Consider the following 27,976-nt stretch of genomic DNA (forward strand, 5'->3'; position numbering starts at 1 on the left):
GGCTATTGCATATCTAAATTAGTTTTTCCTTTAAACCACTGAGGTAACTATTTCTATGTGATTCCATAGGAATCTTAATCAATCAATTTTCTTTTTATTCCTTACTAAGTAACAGCTCGTTGTCAATGTCTTTTACTACCAATCAAATAATGTATAACTACTATTTTTCTTTTTCCATTATTTAAATGATGTTTTGTCCGTCTCATCAATGACGTGTGTAAATGTCCATGTAAATTGCAGCAACTGTAATAGAGGAGAGGAATTAATATAAGCTTATAGCTTGTTTTCCGATCCTCGTTGTATTTGTACTGTATTGTAATGTAGTTTGCAAGTGATGAAATAAAATATTGTTTAAACTAATGTAGTGAAAATAGTATGCCTAAATTGTCCGGAAAACGTGGTCACCGCAATGGTTTCTATTTTACTATTTGATCAAATTTAGTCACGTGACCAATGTGTTTTGGAAACATGGCGGCGATGTATACAGTTACCTGTCATAATTTAGTCCAGCAGGTGTCCCCAATTTGACCGAAGGATGATTCATTTTTGACACCAAAGGTAAACACTTTGTTAGCTTACACTCAGAAGGGTCTTATCCGTAGAGTTTTCTCCGAAAAAAATGGTGAATGCGCAGTAATCTCAGTGATGAAATGTTGAAAACATGAATATCATTATGAAAAATTATCTTGTCACCTAGACAGCAGAACTGTTTTGTTCTGGGTTTTACCTGAAACATTACAAACTGGCGTTCATATCTTTTAATATATTGGTCGATCGAGATATATCAATATACTGGTATGTATACACATAGTTTTATTTTCAACTTTCTAAACTATTTCCTTTTCCTGCGTGTTGCAAGAATACTGCTCTTCCATTTGGGATCCACACAACACAAACCAAATTAAACAAATAGAAAAAACACAACGAAGGGCAGCACGCTACATACACAACAGATACCACAACACTAGCTCCGTAACAGATATGATCCACAAACTACAATGGCCAACACTACAAACACGGCGCTGTCACACAAGAATTATCCTTTTTCACAGAATTATACACCAAATCGTAGCCATAAACCCAACACATATACTCACACCCGTAGACCCTCGAACCAGACATGCACACACTCACGCATACAAACACATATCTGCTACAAAGGACACCTACAAATATTCATTCTTTCCACACACACATTGACAATGCAATAACACAATGGAATGTCCTTCCCATTTCAGCAGTACAATGTACAACACTAGAGGACTTCAAGGCACACTTACCCTATGCAGCCCTTGAAGCCCTCATCACACGCTAAAAAACATACGCCATATTTTATCTATACCTTGCACAAAAATATCACAAAAAAACAACCTTATCACTGTAAATAACCCCCTTTTTCACGCCTCTGCAATAGGACCCCCGAGGGCATAAACATCAAACATTGATGGAGCCCCCGTAAAAATAAAGAACAAAAGAAGAATAAGACAGATAAACTGTTAACTTTCAATATGCAAACAAGTAAGCTAGTTTGTAATAAATGATGTTAGCCCACGGACAACTTCTAAAATGTGCTGACATGTCATAAATCAGCCATACGTAGTAGGCAGATAAACTACTGGGCTTCAACACAAATTTCAAGGGAAAATTTATGATTATTTTTTAATGCATATCCGATATGTACGAAATTAAATGGTAAATAAAAAAAGGTGAAAATGGATGTAAAGAAGTCTGAAGCTCATTTTTTCAGTCACTTGCAAATCTGTGCAGACATTATCAAGTATTAATCTTTAATTCTGGTCTGGTTTAGCCAGAAATTATTGAATTGAGGGAATGCCTCTCAAATCAGCAGGTGGGGGAAAACCACTAACTTGCATATATAATACGCAAGCCTATTATACGCCAATAGGGCCAATATGCATTTGTTACTAAAAATAGCCAAAATCACTTTAATCTTAACTTTTTCAAATTGTTTGTCCATGTCACATTTATTCAGTCATGAAACATAATACGAATGCAAAACTAAACTTTTTGTGCATGTGAGAAAGTACCAAAAATAGATGCAATACTTCCGGTAAGGTTACATCAAGTTTCTAAGTAGCCAATACTTTCAGTAAACATCTTTTAGCAAAATATTATTTACCTTGTCGTAAATTAATGCGATTTTTGATAATATCTTGCAAAAGTTACTGTTAAAGTAGTTTGGGTTATTTTTAGCAACAAATCCATACTCCAACCGGCGTATAATAGGCGAGTTTGCGTATTATATGCAAGTTGGTGGTTTTCCCCAACCTGATCAGGGTAATTATATTAGTTGCAAAATTGCCAACCACACAGGAGAGATTTGTTTATATGAAGAAATGTTTTATTACTTGTCTTAAGACCAAATGCCCCGGCTCCAGGTCATTATACCCAGGATTCTTTGGCTCTGTGTGTTGTTATTATATTATGTTGTTCACATGTTGTTTTCTTGCATGACTCAAATATAATCCTCACAAATTAACTTTAAGCACAATCTTGAAAATTATGTGATTATCTTTGTTCAACCTTTTTGTCACTTACAGCCTGCTTGAAATTTCTTTGACGAAATACAAAATATATCTTTTAGATATGATTTACCCTCCCTACCCAAAACAAATTTTATTGTTGACCCCTGATATTTTGAGTCAAAGTTTCAGATAAACATTGATAACATTTATTATCCATATAGACAATGGTTGGACAGTGGTTAAAAAGGAAAACAGAAGGAAATGCTTATCTTTAGGTTATCTGCCTGGGTGTAACCCTAACAGTGTGCAGTTTTCTATTATACAGTTACAAATCTCAGTTGATAAGATTTACTTGGAATATATATCAAATCATTTTAAGAGATTGTATTTTCAGAAAGAAAGAACGGGGATGGATGCCCGGGATATGGCAGCCTATCTTGGCTATGAGCAGACAAATGTGGCCACTTCTGATTATGTGGAATCCGGGAACATTGAGATCCCCAGTACAGACACAAGCAAAGACATGGTAGACAATGACACCAGAGACCTTGAAGAAACCCAGACTTCAAAGAGACCATACAGAAGTTACTTTACTCAACAGTCAACTGCATCAAATGTCATTGAGACTACCTTTGAAGTGCCAGATGCAGAGGAAACTTTGAAATTACTACGCAAGCCGTTTCAAATAAAGAATCCTGGATATCATGTTTGCAAACGTAGCCCTGATCACAATAGCATTAGTTTTATGCACTGCAGGCATGTGCTTGGTCTGGGAAAGCAGTATGAAGCTTTACGAAGAATCATGGAAGAGAGGGCACGCCTGGAATTCCTCAGAGATTGTATGTTCCGGATAAAATCAGTTTCTGCTTTTGTTCAAGACCTAGAAACACTGGTACAGAATGAGTATCGGACATTTTATGCCATTACTCATCAGTGTGTTAATGAATCTCCCATGACAAAGTTGTATTGTCTAAACGCACTTTGTGAGGACTTACGAACACACATCGGCCACTGGAATAGCATCAAACAACGCATACACACCAGCAAATGGCTGCAACCAATGATTGGCAGATTGTATATTGATGTTGAGCATGTGCGGAAAGCTCTGTTTACATTGTACAACAGTGCTATTTACTGGATGGAGAAACTCATCATTATTGGCTTTCAAGTTTTCTCCCATAGTAACCTCGCTGGTTTATCACAAGAAGTTCTGTGGAATATCACTCGTGGTCTTGAGGACTTCAACAACATCCTAAACAGCCTTCCAAAATCAAGATATAAGCCTTGTGTTATTATCAACAGCCTTCAGTCTGATTGGTGCTACAGAAGTTCAAAGTCAGATCCTAGCTTAACTAACTTCCCTGGTTTCCTGGCCAACAGTGCTAAAGCTATCCCATTTTCAAAGATATTGAATATAATAGCCAGTGAAAGGTCAAAATATGCTGCATTGGCAACTCACAGATTCTTCACATGTAATGAAGAGTTCATGAAGATTCTCAATTCTGGTAAAATACCTGCCTATGTTTGGAATGATGAGGTACAAAGCCAAAATCACAGCATGACACATGGTCAAGATACATCTGACTATCACACAGCTAGTGGCAGTCTGACTAGCATCAGTGGTGCAGTGTTGAGGGTGGGACCTATTAGAGCCCCTGACCTCAGTCAAAAGCCAGCTCCTCTTACAGATTTTGCCTCTCAAGAGCAGCACTTTGCAAATACATTTCTTTTCATTGTGTGCAGCTCCACCCATCTCCTCAGGAAAAGCGAAAGCCATTCAAAATCAAAACACAAGAGCAGCAGATCTCAAAGTGTAAATAAGAGTGTCAGTATTCAGAAGCCTCCAGTAGGTCAGGAAACTCCAGTTCTCTCTCGTTCAGACTCCAAACGAAAAACTGTCTCTTGGGGTGATTCTGATGATGGGTCAATCCGAACACAACTCGTAAATCGTTACATGGACACCTTGTGGAAGTGCTTTGGGAAAGCCCTGGAGCAGAGGTTCCATGAACCTGCCTGGTGTTCAAGAAAAAGTCCAGAGTCTGGAGGACTGGGAAGTGTTGTGTTTTGTAATGCAACTCTCATTGCTGTCATCAGAAACATGATTGAACATGTTTGTCTGAAAGGTATATATAGTAGAAGAACAGAATTAATTTTTTTGATGTTTCAAAGTTTGATAGAAAATACTTAGAAATTAAAAGGGAAATTGGATGGTGTTTAGATCTTAACAAATTAATGTACTGTACATGTAAATATATATCAAAACTGCTCCTTGTTTCAATTGCCATCTCGCTTAATAGATATATATATCGCAACTTTTCATGTCAATTCTTTTTGGCATTTCTGATATCCTCTTTTCTTGAATGAGTCTTCCACAAAACCTTGCTAAACCTTGCCATAATCTGACACTTATCGGTAAGTGGTGAAATGGTGCCATTGCAACAAGTATTTACTTATATAGGAACTTGCATAGTTTATATGTACATCCACTAATTATAAATTTCCATTGTCTTTGCAAACTTTAGATATGTTTCCTGTGACATCTGTCTCGCCAATGCTGGGTCTGGCTCGCAAGTTCCACACTATGTCTGCCATGGCATCTTGGGACACTAGTAAGTAAATTAAATGTAGACAAGTTTAAGTCTTTATTGAAAAATGTTCTTCTGGAATGTATTTGTTGAAACCAAAAGGGTTTAAAAATCCACACGATCATGTTATTATTGTCTAGTGATGTAATTTTGTGTTTATACTAGATATGTGTGAGGTGTTAGGGTCACGCCTCAGTGATAAGTGTTATCCCTGTCCCCTGGCCGGAGGAGACTACAGCACACGGACAGGCATGCTACTACGCGACACCTACCAACCACTCTTTAGCATATTACAGGAAGACCTCAAAGACTTGTCAGAAACTGGAAAAGGTAATAAAGGCATATTATTAGCTCACCTGGCCCGGAGGGCCAAGTGAGCTTTTATTATCCCATGGCGCAGCGTCCGGCGTCTGTCAACTTTTTCCTTTAAAACACTACTAGTCCTGAACGGCTCAGAGGATTTTGACCAAATTTGGTCTGGAGCATCATTGGCCAAAGGGTTCTCAGCTTTTTATAAACGGAGGGTATGGTCCCCCTGGGGGCAGAGGGGCGGGGTCAAATAGGGGGAAAATAGGTAAATCTTTAAAAATCTTTTTCTTCTCAACAAATAGAAGGATTTTGACCAAATTTGTCCTAGAGCATCTTTGGACAAAGGAGACTCAAGTTTGTATAAACGGATGGTGTGGCCCCTCTGGGAGCATAGGGTCGGGGCCCAATAGGGGAAATAGAGGATTTTTTTTCTCCTACTATATATACAAGTGAAGGGATTTAAACCAAATGCAGTCTGAAGCATGATAAGGGACATAAGAATCAATGTTGTATAAACTGAGGTGTGTGGGCCCCTTCTTTGGGGCAGATGGGTGGGGCCCATTAGGGGAAATAGAGAAAAACATCAAAGATCCTTCTCCTTTTTTACCTATCAAGGGATTTTGACCAAATTTGGTCTGGAGCATCATTGGCCAAATGGTTCTCAGTTTTGTATAAACGGAGGGAATGGTCCTCCTGGGGGCAGAGGGGCGGGGCCAATTAGGGGGAAAATAGGTAAATCTTTAAAAATCTTCCTTCTTCTCAACAAATAGAAGGATTTTGACCAAATTTGTCCTAGAGAATCTTTGGACAAAGGAGACTCAAGTTTGTATAAACGGAGGGTGTGGCCCCTCTGGGAGCATAGGGTTGGAGCCCAATAGGGGAAATAGAGGATTTTTTTCTCTCCTACTATACAAGTGAAGGGATTTAAAACAAATGCAGTCTGAAGCTTCTTTGGGGCAGATGGGTGGGGCGGGGCCCATTAGGGGAAATAGAGGAAAACATCAAAGATCCTTTTCCTTCTGTACCGTTGAAGGGATTTAAACCAAATGTGGTCTGAAGCATGCTTAGGGGAAAAAAACTCAATTTGTTTAATTTGTATAAAAAGGTGCATGTGAGGCCCAATAGGGAAAATAGAGGAAAATTGGGACATAACATGGAAACTCATTTTCTTGGTGTCTTTCCCACCAAAACAGATTTATATGTAGTTCTTCTTGCAACTTTATTTCTTGTACTCCATTGATAAACCTGTATGGTACTCAGCAGGTTTTAAATTGAAAAATAAAATACCAGGTGAGCTATTAAGGCCCCTGGGCCTCTTGTTGTTCTTTGTTGTAGTTACTGCTTGATAGATATATATAATTATATAAATTTAATAGATCTGAGCAAATGCTATGAGGCATATAACTAAAAAAAACATCATACAGTTAATGTTCTTAAAAACCAAAAAACAAAAGGATGTTTGAAATAGATGTTCCACCAGAGCATTAAACATTTGATGAGTGATGGTTTTTATCCAATAGATTTAAATTAAACTATTGAAAATAGCAATTTGTCATTGCTGACATGCAATGGGGGTTTTCATTGTTGTCCTGTGTCTAATATCCTATGTGTATTGTTTAAATTTACATTACATATATACAGTAATTGTTACCAAGTGATGCGGGAAAGATTTGTCCTACATAGATGTTCATTTATCTAATATTTGTATGACTGCTATGTATTTTATAGTCTATCTTGTCATTGTAGATGCCACAGTTCTGGTGCCAAAACAGGATCTGGACCTTTACCACACAACCAGCATTGTGTGTCGTCTGATGACAAACTGCCAGGTGGCCCACAACTGGTGTATCCACAAGTCACAGGCGTTTCTTGCATCTTGGGCGGTCGGAAACTTCCTTCTTGTCACACAGACAGACCTTAAGGTACAGTCTTTAGCATCATTGATGATTATCAGTGTTGCGTTTTCCCCATAGGAAGAATTTCATAGCTCTGGTATAACAGGAATCTCTATTGTTGATTTGTTGCAAGAAATCTGGATGAGAATTAAGCATAATTGGTCTAATTTCCGTTGATCAGAGATTTTGCATAAGTCACAAAATTTTAAGTAGCATTTTAGATAAGGATTTGAAAATAAGTTAGTCCCAGTTAAAAAAAGATAAGTCGGGCTGCCAATAAATTAAAAGTCCAGTAGTAATAAACAAAATGTAATATGTAAAAATTCTTGTTTTGCAGCTTTTGGCTGATGAAACCAAAAAGGCACTGTATCAATCAAGGATCTTCAGTGGAAAGTCCATTAGCAAGCCATCTCAAGCAGAACAACAAATGATCATTTATCTCGAGGAGATAACTCAACAGATGTCTTCAGCTGATTCACAACTGCAGGTAAAAATGAGCAGAGATTTCCTATGGTTCTCTTAGCACATTAACTTCCTTATAAAGAAGAAAATATTTAACAAATGTGAAACAATTTATATTGCCCCAGTCCAATTCTTTCTAATATTGAAAAATCTTCAGTTGTGTTTTATCAGAAATATATATCATCAGTGTAGAATAACATTTTATATTTTTCTATATATAAAATGAAACTGTTGTGTAAGACCTTTTTATCCATGTATGAAAAGTTTATGGACATGCTCTGGTATACAAGAAAATATTATTTGAAATGCACACCAAACCCAGTACATTCATTTTTTAGAGAGATCCCTTGGACGGCATTCTGATTGTCTCTGCCCCATGAAAAAAAAGAGAGAGAGATCTTTCAGACTTTTGCAATTTCACTAGGAGACGTAAATAATCTACAGTTAATACCTGTTGTAACAGATGATAATGGCAAATAGAGTCAACAGATCAGTGTTTTGACCAAAGCCAGCTGACCACTCAACAGATAATGTCATCACTCTTGCTTTCTGTAACTCTTCTGTAATGTCATCTGTTGTATTGTTAGACACTGTCTGGATCCTCCATGAAGATTTTCTGTGAAAACTGTGAGAAAATGGCAGATGAGAACTTCAAGAAATCCATGCCTGTGGGGAAAGCATGGAAAAAGAAAACTGCACCAGGTTTGTACAACTTTGTATCATATCATTAAACATATTCCATGCAGAAAATGACAATAAAGACAACAGCAAAGACATTTTAAATCACCCTGCGTCCGTGGTCTGTGATCCCCTCCATCCATCATTCCGTCCGTCCTTAAACAATTTTTGCTAGCGCTATTTCTTAGAAAGTACTGAAGGGATCTTAACAAATTTCACATGAAGGTTCCCCATGGTCCCTAGTTATGCATATATGTTTTTTTGGGACTGATCACAAAACCAAGATTGCCAACAGCCAGACATCTTTAGTTTGAGATTTTAAGTTTGTTAGCATTATTTCTCGGAAAGTATTGAAGGGATCTTTCTCAAGTTTTAACATTAAGGTTCCCCATGGTCCCTATGTGCATATCACTTTTTTGGAACTGATCGCAAAACAAAAATGGCAGACAGCCAGTCATCTTTAGTTTCAGAGTTAAAGTTTGTTAGCGTTATTTCACAGACAGTACTTGAGGGATCTTTCTCAAATTTCACATGAAGGTTCCCCATGGTCCCTAGTTATGCATAACGTATTTAGGACTGATCACAAAACCATGATGGACAACAGCCAGGCATCTTTAGTTTGAGAGTTAAAGTTTGTTAGTGTTATTTCTCAGAAAGTACTGGATGGATTTTTCTCAAATTTCACATAAAGGATTCCCATGGTCCTTAGTTCTGCATTTTGAATTTTGGGGATGATTGGAAAACCAAGATGGCCAGCAGGTGGTCATATTGCATAATGTTAAAAAAGTATCGGAGGGATCTTTCTCAAATTTCACATAAGGGTTCCTCTTGGTTCTTAGTTATGCATATCAAATTTTTGAACTGATCTGAAAACCAAGATGCTGCCATCTTGTTCCAGTTTGAGTTTGTTATCGCTATTTCTCAAAATGTACGGGAGGAATCTTTCTCAAATTTGATATATAGATTCCCCTGGGTCCTTAGTTGTGCATGCTTAGTTTTGAGGTTGATCAAATGACTGCTTAAGATGGCGGACAGGCAAACTGATCAAGCAGATAAGAGTTCAAATTTAAAGAAGAGAAAGGATCAAACTGACATAGAACTGATGAAGATGGTACGATGGTGGACGCCAAGATCCCAAGCTCTGGGATCTCTTGTTATCTTTTGCAACAAGCTACAAGACACAAATTTAAGTTATTTGTACAGAGCAAGGTTTTGTGATATATATTTAAGCTCCATGGTTTAAATGATTGATTTAAGAACTACAAAATTCAAATATATTATTTACCAAAACCAATAAAATGTTTTGCAATGTTATCTCAAGCAAGATTATATTAATTTTGGGAATAGTATTAGAACTGCCAGTGACTTGCTAATATTTTGCTACTATGAAATACTGTACATGTACATTGTATGTGTAGCTTGATTATCATGAATCCATGGTATACTTAACTACGAAGTTGCAATTGGTTTTAAATTCTTTATTTCTTACTTTTCTTTTCAATCCTATATTTTGGTGTACTGGGTGATGATTTTTAGCTCACCTTCCCGAAGGGAAAGTGAGCTTATGTCGTGGTGCGGCGTCCGTTGTCCGTCCTTCCTCGTCCGTCAACTTTTCCTTTAAACAACTTCTTCTGAAGAATGGAAAGGCCTAGAGTCATGATATTTGGCTGAAAGCTTTGTAGGTAGGAGCCCTACCTAGTTTGAGAACGAAAATGACCTTGACCTACAGTACACTTCAGGTGATTTGGTACTGAAACCCCGCGCGGGCGACAGTCGTCGCGCAGGCGAAGGGGATTAAAGCCCCACCGAGAAATCACCTGAGCAAAGTCGACTATTTCATGCAATACAATATAGTAGTAGAACGTGGTACGTCCGAAAAAATATCATTTACGTTTACGTAAGATTATCGTGTGGAAATCGGTCGGAATAAAACAATTATGTAAGGTAACAATAACTAACGTCTCTGAGTAACCCGAGGCTATCTTTCAGTTGTTTAAGCAGCACACTGTGTCTTGGATGGTCAGCTATTTGCACCAACCATTCTTGCTCTATTTTGTATTCGAAGTCAGAAGGTTGCATAAATTCACGAAAGAAAATCAGCTGCTTTCGACGACCTAGTTACAGGTGGCGCTGTTGATGTACATTACGTAATGCGATGTCAATCAGGTGAAGCCGAAATACTTTGACGAGTATCGGAGATGTGTAAAATTCTTCCATTTTTCTTGTGTGTACACTTTGTTTGAAAGTTTATAGGGAAATATTACGAACCAGTATAAAACAAAATGTCTGTCTCCAATTAGCGTAGTGATAGAGCCTTGTGTCCGGTTGGCCTTCAAACTTGACAGATTGATTTGGAGATATGCTTTCAACCCTAGAATTTAATATTTCGTCCAAATGTGACTGATTTTGGCTAGTCCATTATCTAACAGAGGGTAAAAAGCGTTTGTGACACTACTGGTACCGGCGGCGGCGACCCTTGACCCACAGCAGGTAGCTAGCTGCCTGCTAACAGGGTGCAGGGGGGTCTCAAGTTGTCAAGCATGGTTAGCTTTACCATTCTACTCGTGTGGTAATGTACTGGACATATTCATCTTTAATGTATAAACAGGAAACTGTACTTGAAAATTATAGAACAATCTGGAACAATTTTAATTATAACAGTAAGAAGAGTCCAAGCGCCAGTTGTTGTTTTGGCTAGTAAAAAAAGGACGTTAGTGTCTCAAATAATGGACAAGCCTACCAGATCATTTGATGAGGTGAACTGTGACCTTGCTACTGACAATTACGCAAGAAGTTGAAGAACAAATCTTGCTGCAATCTCATGTCTTAGTTTATTATTGTTATTTTCATCGTGCAGGCGCAAAGCTTTCTAGCTATATGCAAATGAGTACATATAATTAGGAGTAAAAAAATATTTAATATACGTGTATTTCAAACCTTTCTTGGGTAAGTAAAGTAAAATTCTAACTTTTTTTCCAAAATTAAAATTAGAGACATAAATTACTTCTGCTTAAATCTAATCGCCAAATTTCCAGAAAACACGGGAATTTGATCCAGAGACCTTGAGTTCAAAACCCTTCCTTTGGGAGGCCAACCCCCAGCTGGGCCTCGCACCCCCCACTACTTCCGCTACACTTATAAAAGCATATAAGCAATTAAATTGAAACCATAGTTTCTCTCACCTGTGTTTAACACCTGCCAATCAAACTATTTTGATACAATTGAAAGTACCCTACCTGGACGGCAATACAACATACCCCCTCACCCCCTCCAAACAGGTGTGAAACTCACGGTACCTGCTTTTCGCCTTGGGCTGTATATTTTGTACAGGAATGGCGATTTTAAAGAGAACTGCAATACAAGCATTTCTTATATGATACTAACAATACGTACTCGGTACGATAACGAGTTTCATTATTTATATAACCGAACTTTTTTGAGAAGGCAATTAACGCGGAAAATTAACCTGGTAAGAATTGCAACGGTCACTGGTCTACGATCAGAGTTGTACGATGTCTATATACAAAAGAGTTAATGAAATATTCCAGAGATCGTTTTTCACTAATTTCTGTATTTAAAAAGTAGTCACTCACTTCTCTGGAAATGGTACACATATTGTTGAATTCTCATTATTTTTAGAGGAAAAGAAAATTTAACATACATCTGATTAACAGAAAGTAAAAATAGAACGTAGAACAACTTGGAACTCTTCTTCGTTTAGGAAATATTTATTAAGTATTGATAATACATAGTTTTAACACATATAAGGATCATTTTGACACTATACCAACGTATGAAAATGGATCACAACGTTAGTTTGAATTTTTATACAAATCTAAGGACCGGCATGGACTTAATGCGATTGATTTTTTTCTTCAAAAAGTATTATACATAGAAACAACATATATTTGTTTTTAGTATGAAAATATGTCAAAAACTGAAATATTCTTGTAGGAACATGAGCTGGTCTTACGATGATACTGTGTATGTACATGTATATATATTTATAATTTATGCATGACCATCCATGAAGGAGTACGGTATATTAGACGAATTTAAATTGAAACCTAACAGTGTCAAAGGAATCATAATTAAAGAAATGCGATACAGTTAATTTTCAAAACGTAGTTGGTCTAAAACTTCTAAATTATATTCATATTTAATTCTGATTTTGTTATATATATAATTTTGTATTGCAATAGTTACACATGAAATCATACGAATACTTGTTGTCTCCGATTGATACACACGGAATAAAATAAGATTAGGTAACTTGAAATTAGCGAGGTCCATGTTACAGGTAGGAGAAACCATATTAAACATTTATTTAAAGTGTAGACTTGTAAGGACCAATATTTTCATTCTGTTCTTAATTTTATACAACCGTCTTTTTTATTTTTCATTTCTACAAACACACAAAAAATACGAAAATTTGGGGAATCGAGTGGGCGGCACCATCTAATCAGTCGCATGATGCGTTGTATTGCGTAAGCTCCGCCCATTATGACAGGAGGGCTACTGTGCTGAGGTGTGAGGTGTGATTGACGTTTGAGACCAACCAATATTTTTTGGTGATTTCACAGTGCAGGGACAGTCGGCTTGTCCGCCTCGGTAGATTTTTCAATAAACTTATGTTAAGATAACATTTTATACAATGTATACTAAACAGAGACACTTATAATGATGTGTTAATTAACGTACCGGTCCTTTTCAATTATAATCTAGATTGTTTAAAGGGGAAATCGTGTTATCTAGTCAAATTAACCGACACTTGCACATCGTAAATGTTGCCCCAATGTTTATCATGTTACAAGGCAGTGCTACTTTATATTAAGCATACATTGGTAATTTTAAATAGATCTCGTGGAACTCGTTTCTTTTTAAATATCCACTACAAGACGGGTTTCCCCCCCTAGTATGTGCTGGCATTTCTTTTCCGTTAGGGAAATTCAAGTAGCGCTTTTTGTTCGGTGTGCCGATTGTTACTGTGCATCTGTGTTACCGTAGACAGGAACAGCGGCCACAGCAGACACAAACATGGCCCAAATTTTGAATAAAACTTGAACTAGTAATATACTGTATTTTCTCTGTCCAGACTTAATCCCAATCACCCATGAACGCGGGATAGTCGCGGAGGGCTTATCAATGTAAAGCCGGCGGATCTACCTTGATATAGCCGGCGTTTCTTCCGCGATCATCCCGCGGCTACGAGCGACAGGGATTAAAATTTGTCGCTCGGCGGGCGACTGAGTACCAAATCACCTGACGCGTACTGTACTTTAAAGGTCACAGGGGTCAAATATGTCAAAAACTTCAAACAACTTCTTCTGAAGAACTGAAAGGTATAGAATCTTCATATTTGGCTGATGGCTTCCTGGGATGGAGCTTAACAAAGTTTGAGAAAGAAAATGACCTTGACCTACTTTCAAGGTCACAGGGGTCAAATGTGTCAAATACTTCAAACGACTTCTTCTGAAGAACTGAATGGTATAGAATCTTTATATTTGATTGATGGCTTCCTGGGATAGAGCCCGACAAAGTTTGAGGATAAAAATGACCTTGACATTCTTTAAAGGTCACATGAGGCAGGTATGTCAAACACTTCAAATGACTTCTTCTGAAGAACTGGAAGTTATAGAACCTTAATATTTGGCTGGATATTTTTTGGGAATGAGCCGTACAAAGTTTTCGAATGAAAGTGACCTTGACCTACTTTCAAGGTCACAGGAGTCCGATATGACTAACGCTTAGAACAACTTCTGAAGAACTGAAAGGTATAAAATCTTAATATTGGGCTGGTGACTTCCTGGGATAGAGCTCACCAAAGTTTGCGAATGAAAATGACCTCAACGTACTTTAGAAGTCACAGAGGTCAACAACATTTTAATGGATTTGTTCTTAAGAACTAAATGGAATGGATTCATAAGATTTGGCTGGTAGCTTTTGGAATAGAGCTTGCCAATTTAAGAAGGAAAATGACATTGACCTACTTACAAGGTCACAAGGAAAAAGATGTCAAGCAACGTCTGAAGAAGCAAAAAGCAAAGAATCTTATAATAATATTTTGCTGGTAGTTTCACCAGATGGAGCCAACAAAGTTTGCGATGGAAATATTTTTAGTGCAATATAATATTTAATGAGAACATTTTGCTATGACTGCTTAAATATTCAGGTGAGCGATACAGGTCCTCTTGGGCCTCTTGTTTGTTCCAGTCTTGATTACCATAACCTTTTTGAAAATGTGATTGCCTCATGCAAATGAGATTTTTATTGTTGTGATTCAGAGCTTCCAACAGAACACAGTCTGTACATAGAACATGCTTTAGAGGCCATTTTGGAGCCTGTAGTTGAGGGAGTGAGTAAACTAAGACAGACAGCACAGCTAAGTGCTATCTCCATGGCAACTACCTCGTTGTGTGAATCATGGAAAAACTTCATCCTCAAGGAGAAAATCAAATTTAGGTGAGTTGGATTTGTTGTAATCAACAGAGTTCTTAAGAAGAAAGTCATAAGGATGTGAGCTGGGTGTGTTGTCAATACCCTATTCCTGGACCAGCAGAATTATACAGAACTCATCCTAACAATTAAATTACCATGAAAGGTCAAATTTATTTTCAATTCTAGAATTATAGTTTCAGATTTTACTGAAAAAAAACTTGTTTAATATACATGTATGTTAGCTTACCATCGGCAGACAGTTACATTGTAGCTGTCCAAGTCACTTTTTGTCTTTGGTCCACCATCCTTTGTTGAGTTAAACAATTCATGTTATCACTATTTCCCATAAAAAACTATACAGATATTTCTTAAATTTCAAATGTAGCTTCCCAAGGGAAACAGAAGAACAAGATCATATGATCAACCCAATATAAAATTAATGAAGATGTTACAATGGGGGGGTGAAGGTCCCTCTTGGATCTCTTGTTTATATATATAAATTATATATTCTCTTCTCATTGATTTTTCTTTGCAAAATACAACGTAGGAATGCAGTAATTTGAAGTGTACTAACAGGAAAAATAAGCAAAGGAGACATAACTGGTCTGTTATATACAAAATTAATTATACAAATAATCTAGATCGCTGAAATTCTAGGAACTGAAACAAAAATTAACTAAATGTAGTTTTTTTGATGCATTTATATTGTCAACCGGCTTTCAGCACTTCAAACATAACATCTAGAGCTATACTTCTTAATAGATTTTTGTTCTGTTTGTATAAGATTGCTGCTGTATGTGAACCAATGAGACAACACTATAAGATAACAAAATTAATATTTCAGCTACATTGGTGCTTACCAGCTTGGAATTGACCTGAATTTCGTCAAGAGATGGCTTAGTGAATACATCTCCAACTCAGATGTGCGTCAGAGCATCCTTGATCTGAGTGTATTTCGGTACCTGAGCGGTGCTGTTATGGTGTTGAAGAAACAGCCTTACCGCAAGGGCGGGGGAAGGCTCTTCCGTGAACCCTGCTCTTCCGAGGATCTAAGTATGTAGAATTTTATATCTCCTGTAACAAAATTAAGTAGGGATATGCTAGAATCAGGGTGTCTGTCCATCTTAGATGGAAGTTGTAGTCTGTCACATAAATTACATATACCCCTCTCAACATGAACTGGAGGAGGGAGGAGTCTATTTGTGTCTTGTCTGTCTGTCCGTTACACTCCTGATAGATTTTAATGAAAATTGACCAGAATGTTTGCCTTTTACTTACCTTGAACAGGTTACTGTATTGACTGCTTTACTGAACAGATTTTCATTAAACTTTACAGGTATGTTAACCTTTTCCATAACTTAGACAAGTTTAAATACGGGTATGATGTTTAAAGTTCAAGGTCACTTACTAGAAATAGAATTTCAACATTTATTCAGAAGAGACGGAGGATTATGAAGTTTGCTCATCTACTCTAGTTTTCTATTGTTACAGTCAGTACATCAATACGTAGTACATTAATGCATCAAGTTTTAAGTTGTACAACATTTTGTTATACAATGATTGAATAAACTTTGAAAAAAAAACTTGTGAGGTTATTGTCAAGTTTTCTGCTGTAGCTCATAGGGTATAGTTTGAAGTTAACTCAATAAAATGGATAAATGTGGCAATTATTTACATCATGGATGAAACTTGATTTTATTAATCTTGACCAATATATAATAAGTTTATAGTTTCACTTATTTGATATCATATTAAGGAATGTATACTGTAATATTAATAAGTGTAAACAATGTTGTATGTATATTTTGTGATTTAGTTGGTAGATTTAGATAGACATGATGTAACTTTGTTATACCTTAACAAGTTGTGGACATGATGTAACTTTGTTATACCTGAACAGGTTGTGGACATGATCTAACTTTGTTATACCTGAACAGGTTGTGGACATGATCTAACTTTGTTATACCTGAACAGGTTGTGGACATGATCTAACTTTGTTATACCTGAACAGGTTGTGGACATGATGTAACTTTGTTACACCTGAACAGGTTGTGGACATGATGTAACTTTGTATACCTGAACAGGTTGTGGACATGATGTATCTTTGTTATACCTCAACAGGTTGTGGACATGATGTAACTTTGTTATACCTTAACAGGTTGTGGACATGATGTAACTTTGTTATACCTGAACAGTTTGTGGACATGATGTAACTTTGTTATACCTGAACAGGTTGTGGACATGATGTACCTTTGTTATCCCTTAACAGGTTGTGGAGATATGGAAGCGGTCCCTCGGGATAACAAGAGATATCATATTAAGGAATGTATACTGTAATATTAATAAGTGTAAACAATGTTGTATGTATATTTTGTGATTTAGTTGGTAGATTTAGATAGACATGATGTAACTTTGTTATACCTTAACAAGTTGTGGACATGATGTAACTTTGTTATGCCTGAACAGGTTGTGGACATGATGTATCTTTGTTATCCCTGAACAGGTTGTGGACATGATGTATCTTTGTTATAACTGAACAGGTTGTGGACATGATGTATCTTTGTTATACCGGAACAGGTTGTGGACATGATGTAACTTTGTTATTCCTTAACAGGTTGTGGACATGATGTAACTTTGTTATACCTGAACAGGTTGTAGACATGATGTAACTTTGTTATACCTGAACAGGTTGTAGACATGATGTAACTTTGTTATACCTGAACAGGTTGTAGACATGATGTAACTTTGTTATACCTGAACAGGTTGTGGACGTGATGTAACTTTGTTATACCTTAACAGGTTGTGGACATGATGTAACTTTGATATACCTGAACAGGTTGTGGACATGATGTAACTTTGTATACCTGAACAGGTTGTGGACATGATGTATCTTTGCTATACCTGAACAGGTTGTGGACATGATGTATCTTTGTTATCCCTGAACAGGTTGTGGACATGATGTATCTTTGTTATAACTGAACAGGTTGTGGACATGATGTATCTTTGTTATCCCTGAACAGGTTGTGGACATGATGTAACTTTGTATACCTGAACAGGTTGTGGACATGATGTATCTTTGTTATAACTGAACAGGTTGTGGACATGATGTATCTTTGTTATCCCTGAACAGGTTGTGGACATGATGTATCTTTGTTATAACTGAACAGGTTGTGGACATGATGTATCTTTGTTATCCCTGAACAGGTTGTGGACATGATGTATCTTTGTTATCCCTGAACAGGTTGTGGACATGATGTAACTTTGTTATACCTGAACAGGTTGTGGACATGATGTACCTTTGTTATACCTTAACAGGTTGTGGAGATATGGAAGCGGTCCCTCGGGATAACAAGAACTCTGACCGCTCTCCAGATGCTGAAACTGACATTGACAATCCAACAGATGAGTCTGACATTCGCTATGTTCAAAACATTGATGATTGGCTGGCACTGAGAGTCCAAGGTGGAGCTAAGACTTGGCGTTTCTCCCTTTGTCTCAACACCCCTGCTACCAACCAATGAAAACTGATGTGATGGTTTCTAACTTTAAAATCAACCATTGGAACCTACTGTTATTATTAACAATATGAAAGCCGAAAATTTCAGCTGATAAGAAGGATGTGTGTTTAGATGAAGAATATAACAACAGAGATTTGTGTCTCACTGGTGTATGTTGAATAATTAAGTAAGAATACATTCTATGACTTCTTATCTGTCAAGTTTTCCATCTTTGAAATAAAAATAGATCATGCTAAACTTATATAAAGTTTACTATAAAAACTGATATTAGTAAGCCATAGATAAGATTTATATATGCATCTTTGTATAATACAGAAAAGTCAATGATCAGTTATCCAACCATTTAGTGAAACTTTGTCGTGAAATCTTAATTGTATCCAAATTTGGATATTAATTTTTAATATTTAAAATACACCATAGCTAGATGTATTATTAAGTGAAATTTTCGATAGTTTAAAGATACTCATTGCTATAGAATATGGCTTCGCAAAATATATTCATGTAACTGACTTATTTATATGTTCATTAACTGTGATATTGAAAGTTAAGAATTAACACAGATTTTTTTAAGCAAGGAAAGACATTTATTTTAATAGATGCTGAAAATATTTGACTGTATGTGCTGCCGAAAATATTTGTTTCAAAAGATGTGCTTTTGTTATTTGACGAGTAACACAATCAAAGTAGTAGTAGTAAGTAAATATGTACTAAGGTGTGCGTTGTGATCTCCCAATCACAGTCTGCTTCTCTCATATCGACTCCATGGAGCTCTATGATTGACATGAGATGATAATACAGTATATTGAAAAATTCTTGACTTTAAAAGGTATGGGAGTCCCGACTGTCTAGATAAACGGCCAGTGATATTTACCACAAGGCCAGGTTATGCTACATTTATAGACACGGCCAGTGATATTTACCACAGTGCCCGGTAATGCTACATTTATAGATAAGTTTTAGTTTGTTTTCAGTTGTCCTTTTTAACAATTAATTTTCCTGTGATTTCTGATTAGTAGAATTAGGAACAACAATACAATAAATGTTTTGTAAACATGTTTTTAGTAGTTGTAGCATAAAGGACAAAATCTTCACTGTTAGATTGCCAAGGTTATTTTTTAACAAATAATTCCAAAATGTCAAAGCTTGGGATATCTTAACATCAAGAGAAAGCCAATATGCCAAGAATATTTGTTATACATTTATCTGGCTTAACTCCTCTGGTTTTGGTTTTTCACTGTAACTGGAAACCCTTTTGGTCAAATTCTTCCATTTCCCATCAAAAAGATCTATCTCTGGAGGTCCAGTTTGATGTACATTTCAGGGACAAACCTACATTAAGCTTCAATGATTGACAACTTCATCTGAAATATTCACACCCAGCAGGAGCTGAAATCAACTACAATATTTGGTCTGATAGATCAAATAAGATTTCAAATATTACAATAACATACCTCTGTAGGGCTAATTTTCAATTTTTCCCATGGTTTTTCAAGACACATTTCCATGAAAAAGTTGTACTTATCTTGATGATTTGTTTTTGGAAGGGATGTTGAATCTAAAGGCTATACATGTATTGTGATAGCTTTTAAGTCGTTTTTCAGTTGTTGTTGGTTTTTTTGATGACTTCTTTTTGTAATTTTCTTTTAATGACATGTTGAATGTGTATTTAGTTTTTAATCTATTTTGGATAATTTCTACTCATTCTGTAGTGCTGCCATGTCTGTATATAGGGTTTGTGCAATGTTTGTTTTTCCTCATTGATAATGGCATTTTCAGTTGTGTATACTGTACTTTTAATTGGTACAAGGCTTAGAACTGTTCCTACCTCTCATGATTTGAATCATTTTGTTTTTACAAACATAGTTACTGTGTGTACTGCATTCACTCTTAGTCAAGTATTGTGTTGTAAGAAATCTTGGTATTTATTTTGTGTTATTGGAACATTCCTATGCTGTTTTATGTAGTCCGTCCTTTGTCAATGTTTCTGGTTTCAGTAACTGTCTGTAAAATCTCTGCTTGTTTGGTAGAACATGTACCTGGTAGTAAGAATCTATATGATTCTAGTATAGATTGAACTGCACACATATACTTCTAGTGAGTAGTCCTATGTCAGGCCAAGTAAAATTGAATTTTATGTAGCTTTCAAATGTTTATTTTCAGTTATTTTGGCAATAAATTTGGTAATGTGAGCATAAACTATGCATGTGTTGGTGCCTGAGAAACTGTTGTTATTTCATTTGGCCTTAGATGTATAAGTCCTCCAATGTTATAGGTACTGGGTCCTAGTGTTGAGTCTGATTCATTACAGTGACAGTAAAGTAAAACTGTCCTGTTGTGTACAATGTATTAAAACATTGTACACAGATTCAAGAAAACTGCAAACAAGAAAAACGAAAACAGTATATTTGTACATTTTTGGAGAAACTATTTTGAACATTTTTGTGAGTACATGTACCTTGTTCAGTTGAGAAATGATTGAACAACTCAACCCTGTACTCATAATAGATTTACTATTAAATCCCATAGTTAATATGATTTTAAAACATTTAAAATGTAATTCTTTCCGAAAATTTTAAAATTCAATCCATGATCATTGCATGATTTTTTAAAAACTTTCTTACTCTCCAATTTCGTTAGACATTTTCTGAAAAGCAATCTTCATTTCATAAATTTTGTTATAGATATTTTCTCATTTTATGCATAAAGACATGATTGCATTTGTTTAAAACTAGGGTGAGGTGTTTTCATGATAAAGCCAAAAAGTATGAGGGTACCAGTTATTTTAGAAGCAAAATCAAAATTGTTTGGGTCAGTAATAACAGTAAAAAGTTGTACCTTGTATTTATAATCATGATGTTTTCTTTTTTCAAAAAAACAATGCACAGACTGTCAATGGTGACAAATTCATTTATTTTATTTATGTGTTAAAATCAATTCACTACAAAGTACCATCATTGTTATCAAGTGCTATTGTTGATGACTTTATAGTGAAGGTATGTTCTAGACATTCTGTAATCCGCCATCTGCTTGTGTGGTTCCTCAATTAAAGGAAATGATGTTGTAACAAGATGTTCTAGCCTAAAAACTCCATATGATTAACTAGAATGAATGGAACAACCAATAGTTTCCATAAGTTCATGATGACCAAAAACTACATAAAACCCTGGAGTACCAAATAGCTTTACGGACACTTTACTCCGAAATTAATATGAAGCTGATGGTAAATTAATATGAAGCTGATGGTAAATTAATATGAAGCTGATGGTAAATTAATATGAAGTAAATTAATATGAAGCTGATGGTAAATTAATATGAAACAATTACTTTAATGTGTTTGGGTGAAAAATGGAGGTAACAACAGGTTCAGAACTAACTATTATTTTTCTTCCAAAGCATTTATCTAGTTGATGACAAGGATAAAGTGTAACCTTAAGACTGGCAATAAAAAAGACCAATTTATTTTCTTGTAATTGTTTGAAATCACTCACAACTAAATGTGTACAGAAGTACATGTACTACTAGATTTGGTCCTTAAGATTATTACCTACAGCTGATAGTCAATTTTTGATATAGTTAAAAGACAAGCAAATTAGACACAAATGTGATTATTAAATAGATCAGTCTCTACTTGTGCAGAACCAATACAACAACTTTCAGGCTGTTATTGTAGTTTAAGATGAGCTCAGACTTTTTAATCATGAAGTGTTTCTGATAATCTATTTGATGCCAAAACAGAAATGATCAATTTGCTTAATAATTGTGCTGATCACAAAGTTAGTGTTAATCTAATAGTGCTTCTCGCGTTTCTAGTCATCATTTCCTCTTACTATGATACTATTGACTTCTATTTCAGTGTTTTTCAGACATTCATGTGGTAGCGTATTGTTTTGTCTTAAAATATCTAGAATTGGCTATTAATATATATTATATGTGTCTCAGATTAACTAACTTAGGTAAATACCCAATACAACACAACATATACATATGTTTAGATGCTCAACCAATTTGTCTATTTTGGCTTGTGTTTACCAGCCCTTTTTTGAGAGATGTTCTTATATTTCGCTTTCTTTTCTTTTCTTAAAGCCATTGACAAATAGAACAGAAGGTAAAATGATCGTATGTACAATAACAATGCCAATGGCATATTGCATACATCTCAAAGTTTTTCTATTTTTTTTTGGATAGGAATGAGAGAGGAATGAGAGATGAGTTTTTTCATAAGCATGAATTTGGTGACATTTTGTAATCCTTGTATTGTCCTTGTGTTAGTCAGGGTAAAATAGAGCTCTTCCTATTGTATCCATGGTCATTGGTTTAGTCGTACCATTGTACCAGTAATATATTTTGAGATGTTTCCATACATGTCGAGTGTAGGAATGCATGTATTGGACAGAGCTGTGATTTGTATTACAAACTAGTATGTGTCCAGGTTTTGTATTGGTTGATTCGTAAAGATGCAAAGTAACTGGTCAGATAATGTTTGTACCTTTGTTAATTATACCACATGTGCTGAAATTGTAACTTTTATTAAGTTTTTTTTCTAATCCTGAATTATTAAGGAATTTTACCAAAGACTTAAGAGTCTGGGAATATATAAAATACTTTAATATTAGACTCATAATTTGGACTTCATAATTTTAACTATTTAATAAACTTCATAATTAAACTGACTAATTAATATTAAAAATATAAAAAATAATCATGTCATCTCTCCGGTATTATTGTGCCCTAGATAAAAAGGTAAAAATTGATATAAGGGAGATAACTAAACACAAATCACAAGTACAAGTGTATGGTAGTATTTATCCTTATTATTAATAACGTTATTTGTTGTTTTAAGTTTATGTTTGTTTTTAATCCTTTATTTTGTTGTCTTATAAAAGCTGTCTCTAATAAGTAGGATTACATGTATGACTTATAGCAAGTAGGGCTGTATTCTTTAATTTTCTAATTTTAGTAATTGTAGCTTCTCTTGAAATCATATTAAATACCTGAAGTCGATAAAATACAGCTTTAGTTTATCCTTCTTCAAATTGCTTTTTTTTTTAAAAATATCAGTTGATACCACTAAAGGTATACATTGTTTATAGTAGCTATTACACCACATCTTATACACAGGCATTGCTATCAGAATAAAATCTACACATGTACTACATTTTGTAATCAAATTGTCAACACAATTCATATTACATAGTGATAGTGATGGTGTAATAGCTACTATAACAGGTTTATCTTTTAGACCATGATCCAGTACTTTCATTTATATGTATTTCATATGTAGTTTGCATGCATGGCCCGACAAGTTACATCATAAAACCAAACCGTATTCACTAATGGTGATAGTGTTATATGCCTTTGTATCTAAACCAATTCATTTATAGTTTTTTTGAAAGCAAATATTTGAATTCCACATTTTATATGAAGAATTGTACCCCCACTAAATTGTCCATTTGACTTATACATAACTATTATCACTAGAGACATGTACCATATATTCAAAACTATGATCAACCTTTAAACATACATTTATGATATAATTACACTTACAGCATGATATGTGTTTATAAAATACCTGTATAGATAGAGAATTACAATTTTATACAATAACAAGAAATATCTTTTAAAGACATATGAACATTTCTTCTTTTATAAATAGACCTAATAATCTAGAGGAACTTTTAAGTATTAGTTGCAATAGATAAATAGAGTTATTGCCCTTTATATACTACATGGTTCATGGTTTGGATTTGTCCTTTTTAATCCCAGATAATCTGTTATCACAAAGAAACACCCAGCTCAAAATAACGCCCATATCTTTATATATACATCATAGAGATAAGAATGAATCTATATATACCAGCCAAGGAGAAAAATGCAAAAATACAACAGTACATGTACATAGATTTACTTGTATACTAAAATTTTATTGAATATTGCATCTTATACAAATTCAAAAGGAATTTGGCAACAGGTGTAATGCCTATACGAGCCCTCTCCTATTACTGGTATACTGTGATCTCTTGTTCAATAATCCAGTTGTAGGCACAAACATTGATTAATAGATACAGAGATACCCCCATACTAGTTAATCTGTAAAAACCAGCAAATCAGAACCAAAAAAATCAAAAAGGGCGGAGATTTAACTAAAGGTAGCTTTGTTGGTACTACAGAGTCGGTCAACCAGCCGAAGAACGAAAATATTTTTTGTTTTCAAATGTATGAATATCACACTTTAAAAGAACCCATTAGATTGTGTAAGCAGATTTCATCTTTATATCAACATCAAAATTATAATTTATCCTTATTTATACAGATTTGTATTCAAACATTTTAAATATTACTTAAAAGCATTTAAATATATGGGCAATTTACTATTAATTAGTTCATGATCATGCAAGTTATTTGTTAAATTATACCCATTTATGAAGGCACCTATCCAAATTATTGAAAAGTTGTACATGTAGCATGAACAAACTTCTGAATCTGATTGGTAGATAAACCTTTCACAATTCATGTCAATATCAATGATATTCATGTTTGTAAATTATAGTTTTGATGCAGGATTGTGACTGTATATTTTGTCGAATTATCCAAAGTTGAATTCCATTTCAAAATGTATTAACATAATAATCATATAAACTTCAATAACTCCCAAATTATTTACCATTTTATTGAACTTTAAATTCATTTGGAGATTTTTCATCAAATGATTGATAAAGCCTTTGCTGTGATATTGGCACTACTCATACTTTTATTTTAATGTGGAGAATGAATACCTTATGATATTAGTACCCAATGACGTGATATTGAATAAATTTACATTTTTAGCTCATCAGGTCCAAATGACCTGTAAGCTTATGTCATGATGCAGTGTCTGTTGTCCCTCTGTCCGATATTTTTGCTTGAATAAGTTTTTCTTTGAAGGTAATGAACATATATGAACATTTGATCAGAGCCATCTTTGGGACAAGGAAACTCATGATTGATTGTTTGTGAGGTGGGACCCAAATTTGGATAAGTTGTAAATGTTTTTGAAATGTAGACTGATCACCAAGGGCCTAAATGAAGCCACACCAACTTGTTATGTATCCATATTGTGACAAAATACATGTAGCTTAGTTTTTAACCTAATAACTACATCTAAAACAAGGACGTTGGAGACAAGTCAGGGGACCTGTTATATTTGGGATTTCCTGTTAATAGGTCAATATAACCAGGTGAGTGATTACTTATTTAATTGATAAATATAGATTATGATGATAGTCTGAATACATACTTAATAAAATGTAATTTTATATTTTGGTTATTTAGGCAGAGACCACCTTTTACCTATATTATATCAACTCTTTAATTACAATGTTATTTATACAATATCTACATGAGTTAGGCTAGATCAAGATTTATATAGTGAATTCAAACATATAACCATTACACTGGAATATACATGCTGCAACAAAGGAAATATTTCACAAAATTGAGAAATGAAATCGGGTAAAATGATAAAAGTAATCTTAAGAATATATTTGCAACAATCAGATTTAAGTATCTCCTCATGAAAATATATCAAATATATTTACTTACATATGCAAAATAAATATGTATAAAAGAAAATGATGAAAATTGTCAATTAAGAAACAGGAGAGAAAATCTCAATTTAAACGTGTTATTTAGCTGTATTTTATCATGTACTAGAGAGTTTATTTATTGTCAAATGCTTTCGTTAATAATTACAATCAATACAATGCAGATGTATTTATGGTGCAGGATTGTTTTCAAAACAACCAGTAATGAACGATAACAAGGTGTTCAGGAGTCATCAGAATCACTCCTGGAAATGTCAAAAAATTGTTTTTAAAAATTCCGATGAGAAGTGAGAAGTATATTTAGAGAGTAACTGTGTGGTATAGAACAGGTCACTTACAATTAGTGCTGTAATGGCAGGAAATACCTGACAGATGTATCTTTGAAAGTGTAAGGTTAGAAACACCTTGGAAAGATACAGGGAAAAGAATGTGTGGGGGAGATGTCAAAATATTGAAACAATATACAGGTAATAAGTAATATACATGTATTGAAAATATTTTTTAGTTTTTGAAAATTGTTTTCCACTCCGACGATAAGAAATATTTGTGGAAGTTGAATTTGAAAAACTACATAGAATGTGTCTTATCGACAGGATAGTGCCCTTATGTCCATCTGTTATGTGGTTTATGCTCAATGCAACCAACCTTTTGTGCCTATAGACTATGATAGCTAGGTCTGCCACCATTACACCTTTAGACAATAGCTCAACACGCACAATCACTGGGCTGTTTATCCATATAGTGCCACAGTTACCTCATGTGGTGTAGTTATTAGTGTTGATGTTTATACCAACCTTTATCATATCGTTCTAGTATAGATATTGTGACATTATCGAGATGTCCAATGTCTGAGGAGAACAAATTCTGAAACATTTATAACATTTTATATATATGTACATGTACTGGTATATATTTTTAAATGACAGGTCAAGATTTTTTTAATATTTTAAGAAAAATAAATTCTTAAAACTCCCATTATGAAAAGAAAATATGCGTTGGCATACCCCAATAATTGTGATTTACCATTGTCTAACGAGTAATTATTTACCAGTGTTTCTGTACCTAGATTTGTAACTCACCGTTGTCGACGTCATACCATTAGTCTTAGACTACTACTGAAAAAACAATATCCTGTACTTATTACAGTTTCTTCTTAGCTTCTAGTTGAACTCATTTCCTTGTTCAGTAACATTGTTGTGAATTTCTACTGTATACCAAGAAATTTTGACCCTGTCAAACTTTTGCCCTTCTCCCATTAACTCAATTTTTTTAGCCTAGTGTAAATTTCGCTCTTCACAAAAAATCACTTTGTGTATTATGTTGTCTCTCTGGTTTCGCTGTAATGATTAACTCACCCTCGTTACAGAGGTTGAAAAAGTCGAAAATTAAATTATAGTGAAAATTTCCCGGTATAAATTATTTGAACCACTGTTGATATTTACAATGATATCAGATCATGTAAATTTATAAAAAATTAGTGCTACATTAAAAGAATGTGAATAAGTTGTGTGTTTAATAGTGACCTTTGTTATGTTAATAATGAAGTGAACCTGGTCCTCATATGAAGTGTTTTCTTGTTGGAATGATATTTGATATTTACCCTTGTGCTAACTCAACAAGTTATGAAAAGCGTTAATTTCTATACCAAGCTTGACCCAAAGTTGTGAAATGATAAAGATGTAAACATGTTGTTTGTTTCCAGACCTGTCATAACACATGTCAGTTTTACCACATTTTTGATACTTGCCAAGTACACCAGAATGACACATTACAAGACAGAATTTGATAATACTATTATATTGTTTTGATATTATTTATAAATCTACAATTACAATAGTTTATATCTTTAATTACAAAAGAACAAAATCAAATTACTGCAAATGATGACAGATACTCCAGAACTCCAGATATGCATGTATTAGTTGTACTTATAATTGATATTAGGGATTTCCAGAAAAACCCCAGAAAATATTGTGGACATGAGTGTGTGTGTGTGTGTGTGTGGGGGGGGGGGGGGGGGTC

General features: G+C 34.7%; 1 protein-coding gene across 1 annotated transcript; it reads left to right on the forward strand.

The window, feature by feature from the left end:
• The first annotated feature begins 258 nt into the window (after nt 1–258).
• Nucleotides 259–27,971, forward strand: LOC110466296. Its single transcript, XM_021522704.1, has 10 exons — nt 259–558; nt 2,881–4,609; nt 5,009–5,095; nt 5,237–5,401; nt 7,127–7,302; nt 7,613–7,762; nt 8,325–8,439; nt 14,700–14,877; nt 15,698–15,906; nt 18,169–27,971. Exons 2-10 carry the CDS (start codon nt 2,896–2,898, stop codon nt 18,372–18,374), a joined length of 3,000 nt encoding a protein of 999 aa, XP_021378379.1. The 5' UTR covers nt 259–558; nt 2,881–2,895; the 3' UTR covers nt 18,375–27,971.
• The last annotated feature ends 5 nt before the right edge of the window (nt 27,972–27,976 follow it).

Source organism: Mizuhopecten yessoensis, unplaced genomic scaffold (genome assembly GCF_002113885.1).
Source record: "Mizuhopecten yessoensis strain PY_sf001 unplaced genomic scaffold, ASM211388v2 scaffold11129, whole genome shotgun sequence".
In the NCBI taxonomy this organism is placed as follows: domain Eukaryota; kingdom Metazoa; phylum Mollusca; class Bivalvia; order Pectinida; family Pectinidae; genus Mizuhopecten; species Mizuhopecten yessoensis.